General features: G+C 42.1%; 1 protein-coding gene across 4 annotated transcripts in view; it reads left to right on the forward strand.

Moving 5' to 3' along the window:
- RABGAP1L (RAB GTPase activating protein 1 like) overlaps positions 1-13,416 on the forward strand; it is a 409,469-nt gene that overhangs the window by 296,508 nt on the left and 99,545 nt on the right. For all 4 annotated transcript variants that reach the window (XM_029080877.1, XM_029080879.2, XM_029080878.1 and 1 more), the window contains one exon: positions 11,409-11,450. In XM_029080877.1, coding sequence (XP_028936710.1) covers positions 11,409-11,450 — 42 coding nt within the window. The remainder of the gene's footprint in view (positions 1-11,408; positions 11,451-13,416) is intronic.

Consider the following 13,416-nt stretch of genomic DNA (forward strand, 5'->3'; position numbering starts at 1 on the left):
GTCCTTCTTGGTGGGTATTTTCTCGACCAAGTGTCTAGGCCAGTGTTCTGCACCCAGCAGTCACTCAACAATAACAGTTAGTGATTGTTGATGAGGGAGTGAAATCAGGTTGAAGGTTCTTGGGCAGTGCCTACTCTTCATAGTTGCTGCCGGTCTTTCCTTTGGAATCACACTGGATCTGCAGGCCAAAAGCCTCCCTTTCTTATTCCGTTTGCTCTAGCAGTCAGAACAGGTCTTCATCACCAAGGAGAAAAGTAAATGGAAAAAGTTAGGATCCCTGTCAAATGTTTATGGGATGTGAATGATGAGAAAACCAAAGATCAAGTAGTTTACTCTCAACGCCAGCATCCGTCTTGAGGTACTATGCGACACTTTAGGCTTTAACACGTGTTCTGATAAAGCCTCTAAACAAATGTTTAACTGCAACCCATTCAAGATTCAACTAGAACTTTTGTTTTCATTTGAAAATCTGTAACCCCTACTTACCCTTTTTAGTGTCACATAGTAATTGTAAAAACAGCTGCAATACATTTGATGTTGGAAGGTTGTACTTGTAAAGTCAGGAATACTCTGAGACTCGAATGTCAAAGAGCTCAAAAGTGAATTCTGTCTTTTAGAATTTAAAATGTTCTGAATTTTTCAAAACAGCCTGAGATTGAAAACACTCATGGGCTGCTAAAGTGCGATTTTTACCTTTGGAGAATGTAATATTTCTATAATCACCTTCTCTTCTAGAAGATGTTTCATCAAAGGAAATGATGCTTGTTCAGAAATGCCTGGCAATTTGGGCAGAAAGGCACCCTCGAGGGTCATTTGGTCTAGGTGTGCAAATGAATATGGGCCCAAGATCCCCCTTCATTTTCTTCCTTCCTCTACTCTGTGTCTCCACACCCAAAAGTAAACTAGACCTACATACAGTATCTCTTAGGAAATAACAGTTTTACTAAAAATGGAAATAAGGACGTATAACATTAGTTCTGTGGGCTATACACCATGTGCCACTATATGCGTCATTACTGTGAGATCGGGATGTGGTAAGTGATTTAATTTTAGTTATAGTACTTGTCAAGACTTACTATGTGTCAAGAAATTTACTAAGCATTGGGGTAGATACAAGATAATCGATTGGTCACAGTCCCTGTCCTAGGTGAGACTCACAGTCAAAGTAGGAGAAAAAACCGTATTGAATCTCCACCTTACAGTCGAGGAAACCGAGGCATTGAGCAGTTAAAATGACTTGCCCAAGGTCACCTGCAGACAAGCGACAGAGTTGGGATTAGAACCCAGGTCCTCTGACTCCCCAGGCCCATGCTTTTTCCACAAGGCCATGCTGCCATATTGGTAGAGAGTTTGGAAATTTTTTTTCCAGTCTGATATTGTTCTTGGAGTCTCTTGGGAAGAGGCCTTCCCTGATTAAGCCCTTTATTTCCCGGCTCGCTCTCCCTTCCGCGTCGTCTATCCACTTGGATCTGTGACCTTAGGACATTTGATGTTCACCCCGTCCCCAGCCCCACAACGCTTATGTACATTTCTTTAAATCATATATTATAAATTATTTATTTATATTAATGTCTGTCTCTCCCTCTAGACTTTAAGCTTGTCATTGGAATTTAAATTCTGTTATATTGTTCTCTCCCAAGCATTTAGTACAGTGCTGTGCCCATAGGAAGCACTCACTTAATATCATTGATTGATTGATTTGATTTAGTGTAGCCTCCTTCGGTCAGACAGTATTGACTACCCATCAGCCATTCTAGATAGGTTGGTTTCTACTCATGTACATTTTCGGGGAAGGAAATTATCTGATATTCATCCCAGCCCCACAATATTTCATGTAAACAGACTCTCCCATTTTATCTATCCATAATCTATTTCAATGTCAGTCTTCCCCTGTACACTGTAAGCTCCCTGTGGGCGGAGATCATGTCTACTGACTCTGTTGTAATGTACTCTCCCAGTGCTTGATATAGTGCTCTGCACACAGTAAGCACTCAATAAATACCACTGATTGACTAATTGATCCATCCTCCTCTGGTAATTTTTTAGCGAATTTATCACGGTGACTGCTCTTTGAACAAGTTCCTGAGTCTGGGAAAAGTACACGACAGTTGTTCCCAATAAACTGGGCTCCTCTAATATTCATTCATTCAGTCATATTTATTGAGCACTTACTATGTGCAGAGCACTGTACTAAGCGCTTGGAAGAATACAATAAAACAATAGACACATTCCCTGCCCACGAGTTTACGGTCTAGAGGGACGATACCCATACAGCCCTGGGAAAGGAGAACCTTCTTCACTCTGCCTCATTCTCCCTCTGCCAGAGAAGGTCACCTCCATCCTTTTGTCCACCCCAGAAACCAGGCTTGTTTTAGAATGTCATTCTGACTCATATCCAGTAGTGACCTGGACGGACATTTTTCGATCCAAATTCCCATTAATCGTTCCATCCACCTCTTGCAAAATGCCTTACATTCTTGCCGCTCATTCTAATTTAACTGTATTAACTATAAAGTTGCAAAAAGCACAAGGAATCACAAAGTACTGTACCTCGAAAAACAGCAAGCCAAGAAGCATAGCAGCATCACAACCGTTTCTTCATTTGCTAGTCTACTTCCGCCAACTTGTAGATTGTGTTATATATATCATAGAGCAGCAGCATGATATAGTGGAAAGTACACAGTCCTGGGAGTCAGAGGAACTGGTTTCTAAGTCTAGCTCTAGCAATTGCTTGCTATGTGACTTTGGGCAATTCACTTAACTTCTCTGTGCCTCAGTTCCTCATCTGTAAAAAGTGGGGATTAAATACCTGTACTCCCTCCCTCTTAGACTGTGAGCCTCTTGGGGAACCTGATAAACTCGTATGTATCTCAGCCTTTAGAACAGTGCTTGGGAGAGTACAGTGCAACAGAATTAACAGATACATTCCCTGCTCACTATGAGCTTACAGTCTAGAGAACTGTGTTATTGCAGAACTGACTGGGGGGAGGAAATGAAGGCAGGATGTCTGTGCTGTAAGCTACCTCTAAACTGTAAGCGCCCTCTAAATTGTAAGCTTCTTGTGGGCAGGGAATGTGTCTGCTTATTGTTATATTCTACCAAGCGCTCAGTACAGTGCTCTGCACTCATTAAGTGCTCAATAAATACGATTGACTGCTAGTGAACCTCCAGAGGACTCTCCTTTGAGAATCCTGTATAATATTTTCCAGAAGTGGGCTTTCCTCCCCTTTGCTGTCTCCAGCACGTCTAGCCCCATTTCGGAACCCTGTGGGTCTTGTTCTAAGTCATTTTGAAAAGGGTTTATTTTTATTGAAGACATTTTTCGTATTCCAACCTGCAATTAAGGCAAGAACAAAAGGGACTAAATGAATGATCTCAATACTCATCTAAATTCACAGTGCAGCAGAACCACAGCCTCAGCATTCCCGTCTCTCTCTATTTTACTAGCTTCTAAAGCTCCTGATCAATTTCTCTCACTCCTAGGGCTGCAGTCATCTGTGGGAGTCTCTCGTGAAGTTGTGTCCCATATATTTATTCCATCCCTCTAGAGGTCAGGGTGATTGCTTCTGAAAAGGGAGTATAATTATGAGATGTCTTGTACATTAGCCTCCCCTTGGCATTAACAAAGGATACTTCATTTCTTACTCTTCCCCAACCTTGGAAAAAAAAAACATCTTTATTCAACCTTCAGCTAGGAAGGTTGAATACTTTATCGTCCATCCCATTACTACACTTCACAGTGTTTTAAGAATGAGAATTTCTTTTTTGCAGTCTTTTTTTAGCCATTCAGGATTATTTTATATGCCTCCATAATTGCCTCCCCCCATATGGAATTTTGAGGAGATAATAGGAGATGATTTTTTGTACCCCAGAACTGTAAGCATTGCTAGGCTGCAAGCCATAATGCAGCAGAGACAGGCTCACGCTGCAGGAGAGGAGTTTGTCTTTGAAATGGCAGACCATGGGAGAGGGGAGGGGTCCATTCACTGAGTGCCTATTGTATGGAAGACTAGGAAGAATGCAGTCGAATTAAGAGATGCAGTCTTTTCCTTTCCCTTCCTTCTCCCCTTCTTCACACCATTTTTTCTTCTTCTCTTTTTTCCTCCGGCTTCCCTTATTGCTAGACTTAACTGTCATATGACCTTGCATAATCACCCCACCCTTGTTTTAGGGTTGCAAAAATGAGGGACATGTATACGGCTTTTGTTAAGCGCTTACTATGTGCCAGGCACTGTACTAAGAGCTGGGATGGATACAAGCAAATCAGGTTGGACATAATCCCTTTCCCAAATGGGGCTCACAGTCTCAATCCCCATTTTACAGATGAGGTCACTGAGGTACAGAGTAGTGAAATGACTTGCCCAGGGTCACTCAGCAGGCAAGTGGTGGAGCTGGGATTAGAACCATGACCTTCTGACTCCCAGGCCTGAGCTTTATCCACTAAATACAGGCATTCCCAAGTCTGCTGATTGAACTGTTGTGTACGTAGCAGAAATAAAAAGGCAGCTCACAATGAGTCATCCAGTACCACCGTACATCATCCAGTACCGTGGTGTCTACTAGAGCCCGACTTGAGAGAAACGGAATCGTTTGCAGCCCCTCCCTCAGCTACAAATGAACATTAACTCTCAAAGATGAGTAAAGTTCAGTATTCCTTTCATCTGGACTCTCTCTGCTCTTCTCATACCTCACTTTAATCAAATGCCAGTTCATAACCTTCATTCCTAATAATGATCATAATAACTGTGGTATATGTTAAGTGTTTACTAAATGCCAGGCACTATACTGAGCGCTGGAGTAGATACAAGGTAATTGGGTTGGACACAATCCCACACAGGGCTCATAGTCTTAAAATCCGATTTTACAGACAGGGTAACTGACGCCCAGAGAAGTGAAGCGACTTGCCCAAGTTCACACAGCGAACAAGTGGCAGAGCCGGGATTAGAACCCAGGTCCTTCTGACTGCCAGGCTCTTGCTCCATCCAATAGACCACGCTGCTTCTCCGGATTCATGCTGCCGTTTTCCTTCCACCGAGACAGAACCTCGTGTAGCCGACAAGCCCTGCGGTACAGCTAGTGTTTCACTGAAATGTCTTGGTAGAGCCTGAGGCAGTACCCAAATGGAAGAAGTTCACTTGCACAGCAGTCAGTCTTCTTTCTTTATGTAGGTGGCTGCAGAGACCTGCCTAGCCTCCAAATCCAAGTTAGCTGTTGGAAGGGAAGTAAGCTTTCAGAAATCGTTTTAGAACTCATTGTAATTGTTTTCCAGATTTAAATACTGACCTGTAGTAGTAATCAAATGAATGAATATGCGCTCCTTCCCGAGCTCATGTATTTAGTCACCGATCGCTCATAATTTCCCTAAGAATAATGTAGCACTCAATTGGAAAGCTGTGAAAATGCAACCCTCGGAGTTGGAAACTGATTCAGTTTTCTTTATGAAAACACTGGTAATAGTTACTGTTCTTTGGCTACAAGTTGTATTCATTATATTCTTTTGTGATAATGTTAAGGAATAATGTGCCCTTTAAGCTGAAGCAATTAGTTATCTTCAAGCCTGAAGGGGGAAAAATTGTAAAACTACAAAATCTTGGCCAAACGATTTGCCTTTGCCACAATCAAGAAAACTTAATCACTCTTGAGAATATTTAATTAGTTCAAGTGGTGTTTTTCTTTTTTTAATGGTCGGAATTTTTGAAGGGGGAGCTTTGATTAACTCACCTGCATAGCCATAGGTACCTTCTTGCTTTGATAGGAAAGATATTGCTTTCTTGTGAAGCAAATAGTAGTAGCATCTATGGACCCAGGCTTGGTGTGGTGCATTATAACGGAGTGATGTGCTCCCTGCCCACAAGAAGCTTATGCTTTAATGGGGAGAAATACATAAAAATGTTTTCAAGTAGAGAGGTCAAAAATAAATAAAATAAAGCAGACCTATTCAAGATTTCTGTGGTGGGTGTAGTACATAATGCTAGAGATGACTGAAGGGATGAGATAGCTCAGGATCATGGGAAATTAACTGGGGAAAATTTACTAGAGGAGGTAGATGTGGATGTGCTGAGATTTGGATTTGGATAGGTCTGATATGGGGAGGGAAGAAGTTCCAATAATCCATCTTGGCATTTTAAATCAGTCAATCAGTTGTATATATTGAGCTGTTACTGTGTTCAGAGCACTATATTAAGCACTTGGGAGGGTACAGTATAACAGAGTTGGTAGACACATTCCTCGTCCACAGCAAGCTTACAGTCTAGAGGGGTGCATTTAATTATTGGGGTGCATTATCGATACCTGATTTAATTTATGAAATTCAGTAGGAATTCAAGGATAAGAATGGAAGGTTGTTTTCACACAAATATCTTCTTTTAGCCACTTATATGTTAGGAAACACTGATTTTCCATCTAATTGCTGAAGCAGTTTCCTTTTGCCTCTTTTCAATGTGGTCAAAATTAGATGTGGTTGGTTTTGCCCCACCCACTCAGATCTGACAGAATTTTAAAGTTTGAATGTCATTTTCTTTTTAGAATGGTTTGATATTTGAAAAAAATGTGTAAAAGTTACTCTGGCCCACACAGTGGGATTTTGCCATAGATGATCCACCCGCAGTGTTTGTCCTGGAAACCGATCCACTAAGTATGTGCAATTTGATGGCACTTAATTTTCCAAGTAGCCAGCCAACAGTCCCAGGTGAAGTAAGAAGCAGCTAGACCATGGGCCTGGGAGTCAGAAGGACCTGGTTTCTAATCCCAGGTCCTCCACTTGTGTATTGTATGACTTTGGATAAGTCACTTCACTTCACTGTGACTCATTTTCCTCAACTGTAAAATAGGGTTGCAGACTGTGAGCCTCATGTGGAACGTGGACTGTGTCCAACCCGATTATCTTGTTTCTACCCTAGTGTTTAGAACAATGTCTGGTGCATAGTAAGCAGTTAAGAAATACCTTTTTTTAAAAGTAAAATTAGTTTAATGGTGTATATAGTGCATATAAATAGTGACAGTATCAATAATCATTTTCTTAGTCTTATGAATCATTACTGATTTGCATGGCATTTATTAATTTTATTTTATTTAAATTACTAAATTATTTCAAATCACTTCATAAGAATTTTGCGTAATTCCAGTGAGAAAGTCTGATTTAGTTCCTTGGTATTCTTAATCAGCATTTTCATTTTATATTTAGGAAACATCAGCTGCCCTCTCCTGACAGAAGCTTTGCCAGGAGCTTAATCAGAGGCATTTTCTCTGACCCGAATTCCAAAATTCCAATCAATCAATCAGTGGTACTTATTGAGCGGCTTACTTGTGCAGAGCACTGAACTAAGCACTTGGGAGAGTACAGTATAATAGACACATTCCCTGCCCACAATGAGCTTACAATCTAGAGGGACTTTCTCTCCAAAAACAAGGGGTTTAAATAGCAAACCTCCCCAGACGGCTTGTGTTTGCCAGCGGCTCGTCCTCCTTGGCAGCGCTGGGACCTGGATGCAGGTTTGGGGCTGAATTCAGCCAAATGTGAGGGAAGCATCCCAGTTGACCATATGACACCATTCATTCATTCAATTGAATTTGTTGAATGCTTACCGTGTGCAAAGCACTGCACTAAACACTTGGGAGAGAACAATAAACAGACACATTCCCTGCCCACAGCAAGCTCACATCTAGAGGGGGAGACAGATGTGAATATACATGAATAAATAAGTAATTACACATAAGTGTCATGGGGCTGGGAGGGAAGATGAATGAAGGGAACAGGTCAGGACAATGCAGAAGTGAGTGGGGGGAGAAGGGAGGAGGGGTTAGTCAGGGAAGAGATGTAGTTCAATCGGAGGCTCTGTTTTTTAGTTACTGCAGTCATGCCAACCAGAATATGCTCTCTCAGTTTAGATTGGGCAGGGCAAGAGGAGCTGGTGGGCAAAAGTCGCTAGATTGGCCTCTCCTGCCCCGTTTCCCTGTCTGGAAGCCCAGACCCAGCACTGGGAACCCCCCATTTGCATCTCTCAACTCCTACTTCAGACTTTCAGCATCCCTGAATCTCTCAAGTACTGTCACCCTCCCCTGGTGCTTCTGTCCATGTCTTCAATACTCTTGTTTCTTAAGCGCTAACTCATGAATTTATTATTATCGTTATTATGATTAGGGTAGTTGTTAAGTGGTTATTCTGTGTCAAGGGCGGTTCTAAGTGCTGGGATAGGTGAAGGTTAATCCGTTTGGACACAATCCTCATCCCCCATGGGGCTATGAAAGTAATTATGGTATTTGTTAAGCACTTACTGTGTGTCAGGGACTGTACTGAGCGCTGGGGCGGATCCGAGCAAATTGTTTTGGACATAGTCCCTGTTCCACATGGTGCTTATAGTCTTGCTTCCCATTTTACAGATGAGGTAACTGAGGCACGGAGAAGTTAAGTCATTTGCCCAAGGTCACACAGTAAACAGTGGTGGAGCTGGGATTAGAACCCTCGACCTTCCAACTCCCAGGAGTCGTTAGGAGAACAGTGAGCAGGGGACGTGTCTACCAACTCGGTTAAATTTTACTCTATCAAATTTCTAATCGCAAATATCTCTAATTTCAAAGAGTAAAGGCAAGATATGAGTGACTTCTTCTTTTGAGACTTGTGTTGTCTGGATTTTCCGCGATGCAAAGTTTCTTTTGGACCAAATGATTTTTAAAAGAAAACCGCAGCCGAGTTCTTGCCTGAAAGCCTGCTCTGGTTGCACGGCTCCAACTTCAGTGCTTCAGCGTCACCTGCTGGGACGAAATCAAATCACTGGGGCACAGATTGCAGAGTAAAATATCTAAACAGTTTTTGTTTTGCTGTTCCATTAAACAAATCTGTTCAGCTTTCCTGAGAGAATCAGTCATCCCACCTTCACCCAAAATATATACGAGAGCTTAAATTCAGCACATGCGCATCCCCACATTCAGGCTCTAAAACCTATTCAAAGAAATGCTGTTTAGTGGGGGGGGGGGGGAATGTTGTCCTTTACATTTGCAAGGGGCTTTCCTGTTGCGTGAATCCCCCCCCCCCCCCCATAATTCTGTGAGGGCAGCTGGTGTTTTCCTCTTTATGACAGGTGAGGAAAACCAAATCAAGAAAGAGCATCACTCAGTGAGTGAATCAGCAGATAGGCGGTCCCCTTCTTTTGTACCTTCTGTCCACTAAACCATGCCACACCACTCGTTGTTCTCCCCGGGGAACTGTACGGCCAGTACCCAGTTTCTGGCCTCCACTTTCTCAGGAAAATCAGTAGGGACAATAACCTCGAATGACAAAAACATGGTTGGGGTGTCCTGCTTTCGATGGGCTAGAGAGAACAACTCCAGCCTAACCCATTTTGTTTCTTCCCTGAGGCAGTTGCAGCCTTTCCCTGTCCCTGCATGAACACATTTATTCAATTCTTCTGCTTTTCTTACTTTTCCCACTGCTTCTGTATACCTTTCTCTTGCCCAGCCTCCTCCACCCTACACCACCCCCCAACACCAACACACACATCCCTTTACTTTCCACAAAGCATTCAGCAACAAAGAGTATAGAGTTTGGTTTTCCATTTGACCTTTGAGGATGGCTACAGGAACTGATGATTTTAGGCTCAGTTTTACACTATTTGCCCCCATCCTTGCAACTTCTCTTTGCTTTTGTGGCCGATGCTGTCAGCACCGTCTTTGACAGCTTCTCAGCACAATCTGTCACCCGCCTCTGAGCCCCCCGTTGCCAGCATTTCAGAGCAAAAGTGTTCGGTTTCTTTGTTTCAGTCAGAGCTCTTCTGTCAGTGTTCCTCTGTGAGGGATTGTGGGTGCTTAATCGTTGGCTTACCTGTGCACATTACGAACAGTTGTTAATCACAGGAGCTCTTGGCTGTGCTCTTTCCGAATTCTGAAGCCAAAGCATCCTGGCAATTTCATGAAGCATCTCTGCAGACACACGTACAATGCTGATCACATCTGTTGTCTGATATGTATATCAGCAGGAGCCTGCTGATGCTCTCGTATGGCGACCAGGATCTTCAGCACAGAATGAACTACACCGCCCATCTTCTGTCCTTCTTCAAGCAACCCTCCATCTCTTTTTCATGTCTTCAAAAGGTTTAGAATTTGGTTTCAGGAGAAGTCACACCAATTTTTTTTCCCCCTCCTCCTACCCCCTCCCAACCTTTTTTATTGTGTATAACTCCTTCTCATTGATCACACATTTTTAAAAAGACATGGAGAAAACTGCAAGAAAAATTTTTAAATGGAAAGGGTAGAGAAATTGGGGTTAACTTGGCAAAAAGAAGACTTCAGTAATATTCAGGAAGGCTTCAACAGTGTTTATGAGGAAGAGACTGATTAATTCCTTTTGGTTAACCTTGAATTCAACTGTATCAGGAGGAAATGTTGCAGGATATCCAGTTCTAATAAGGGAGCAATTCTGATTTGTCCTGATAGGGCCGTGACTGTGTTTACACAATTGATATTATATGTCTATTGCTGTAGATTTACACAGGATGGGAGGGCCCATTTTCCTCTAGCTGGAACACTGATTGGCCAAAGACATGATAAGGATTCTGGTGTTTAGGTATTCCACTTTTTGGAGTATTAAGTTCATAGCGATTTATTTCCAAAAAGAAAAAATAGGGCTAGAATAAAACCATCTGGTGTACCACTCAATCTGAATTGTCTAGGCTGGAGAACGTAGCATGGGTATGGGACTTAGGAATCTCAACTCTATTTTAGGCTTGCCACTACTCACAATATCCCCGTAGTCAAGAACTGAATCTCCCCCAAGTTTCAGTCCAGTATCAATTCTGTATAGGTGTTGGAAGTTTAATAGCACAGTGTGAGGCTATTTGCACATGTAAAATGCTTTGAGGTTTTTCCTTTTTTTTTGGTTCTTATTTGATGCTTACTATTTACCAGCCACTGAACTAAGCTTTGGCTTAGGTGCAAGATGTAAGGTAATCGGGTTGAACACAAGTCCCTGTTTTGGTGTGAGGAGGATTTGTTCCCCATTTTATAGATGAAGTAACTGAGGCACAGAGAAATAAATGTCCTGTCCAAAGTAACACAGCGGATAAGTGGCTGAGCCGGGATTAGAACCCAGGGCCTCTGACTCTCAGGCCTGTGCTCTTCCCACTGGACTGTGTTGCTTTCCAAGAATATTTGTGAAAAGCAGCATGGATGTTATTTCATTCAATCATTCAATAGTATTTCTTGAGCACTTACTATGTACACTGTCCTAAGCACTTGGAAGTACAATTCGGCAGCAGAGACAATCCCTGCCCAATAATGGGGTCAGAGTCTAATGTTGGCAGAAGCAATGAATTTCAAAAAAACTGTGGGCCAGACTTAATGGATAATACTTATTTGGGTAGGAACAGATACAACAGGATGACCTTAATGATTCTTTTCTTTCTTTTTTTTTTTAGGGGCTAAACATAATCTTTCATGTCGCTCTGGCTCTCCTAAAGGTAAGTCTTGTCCCAAGTTAAATGATGACATTGCAAGTATTGTGCATCAGGTTGTAAGATACTGGATTGTGGATATTGGGATTCTGAGACCCCATGGTTAAGGAAGAAGAAGGGTCCTGAAAATTTCTGGGACTTTTCATTTTCCTCACACTTTGATTTCTGAATTAGTCAAGGAGGCCTCAATAATCTGGCTAACATTCCTCCCCTTCTGATAAATCTCCTAAAAGTGCTTTTGGTTTTGAGGACTGTACTGTAGAGTTAGCATGTAGTGAGTAAATGAAAAACTCTTCCCTTAAAACAGTGCCAGTTTTTAAGCAGCTTCGCTCTACAGTGAAGTCCCTGCAGGTACCCGAGCGAATTATTGAATTATAAAGATGTCTCTGAAAAGTACCGATTAGTTAGGAAACTGGTACATTTCAATTTGCGGGTCTTTCCCTGCTGGCTGCGATATTTACGAGATGCTTTAGAATTCAATTATAATTACTTCTTGGAATTTTATTCCAACATATAAATGCAGCTGCAAGGCTGCACTGAAACCAGAATTCTGCTGTAATTGGGCTGAAAATAGCCCAGGCAGTGGTTGTTCTTCCCAGTCTATCATTGCATTACTGATAATAACAGTCTCTGATGGAGTAATTTGATGGGTTTCGGGCTGCACACTGCCCCTCAAGAAAAGCTAGCAGGGATATAGTTCCAAGCCTTCCTCATCTTCTCCAAAAGCTATTATTTGGGCCTGAGATCTCATCTAGTGTTCCATCAGCCATCCTGCATATGCGTTGAAATCAAGAGTTGATTTGGGTTTATTTTTCAAATTGTCCTACATGTCACAAAGGCCAGCCGCATGGAAAATGGTCCTTATCATTAAGGGCAAACAACATTGCAACTGAATGGAGACTGTGAACCCTCCGCATCAGTAGGTGGCTGCTAAACTGTTATCTGTCAGAAAAACCAAGGGAAACTGAGGACATACCCAACTGTTGGTGTCTACCTGTCCAAAGTGGAAATCTGAGTTGATTCCTCTTTGATAACCTAAGCATACATGCATTTTGAGAACAGTTGGAGGGTGAAATGAAAAAATTCTGGAGGAAAATGGGGAAGTTATTAAAGCGGGAGTCTCCAATCCTCACTTTTCCAGTGTTTGCGAGGCCCAATTAATCACATTTATTGAGCACTTAATGTGCTCAACCTCAGATGATGCAGCAGAGTGGTAGACAGTTGGCATTTCGGAGTAAAGGAAGATCAGTCTGTGGTGCAGCAGTTAGACTTGAAGTGACTCTGAATGACAGTTGCTTCTGGCAGATTGATACCCGACCAGGATGGAATGAAGATGATTCCAGGCGTTGTGGAAAGAAAATGCAAATTTTTACATGGATATGCTCTGCAAGGGATTATCAGTTGTGCATTGATTTGTTCAGCCAGTCGCAAAATCAATCTGGTTTTTATTGAGTATAAACTCCCAGGGGGCAGGCAGTCTACTGCAGTGTCCCAACTACTTAGAACAGAGGCCCGCACACAGTAGACACTGAAGACATTCCAATGGTTGATTAATTGCCTTCTAGATGTTAATCACTGATCTAATCACTGTTCTAAACACTTGGGAGAATACAGTAAAAGCAAGACTCACAATCCCTGCCCTCAAGAAGCTCTGGGAAAACATCTCCCCATCGGTGGCATCACCTTCAAAGTCAAAGACAGTTATCGATATTGGATTTAACTCAGAATTTTTTGGAATTTGCCACCCCACCAAGCAAACATTAGAAAGCATAGACTCTCAAAGTAATTACTTGTAAAGACTATAAGATAATTGCATCATAGTTATAAAGCTGTTCAGCCAGGATTGATCTTAATCTCCTCATGATAAACAGAGGGTTTTTTGATGGCCTGGACGGCTTCCATTTTAATCTCAGTAGAGAACAGAAGGGAAAATTTCAAAGCCTTGTATTTCTCAGAGTTATAAAGCAAGTTG

The sequence above is a fragment of the Ornithorhynchus anatinus genome, chromosome 16 (genome assembly GCF_004115215.2).
Source record: "Ornithorhynchus anatinus isolate Pmale09 chromosome 16, mOrnAna1.pri.v4, whole genome shotgun sequence".
Lineage (NCBI taxonomy): Eukaryota > Metazoa > Chordata > Mammalia > Monotremata > Ornithorhynchidae > Ornithorhynchus > Ornithorhynchus anatinus.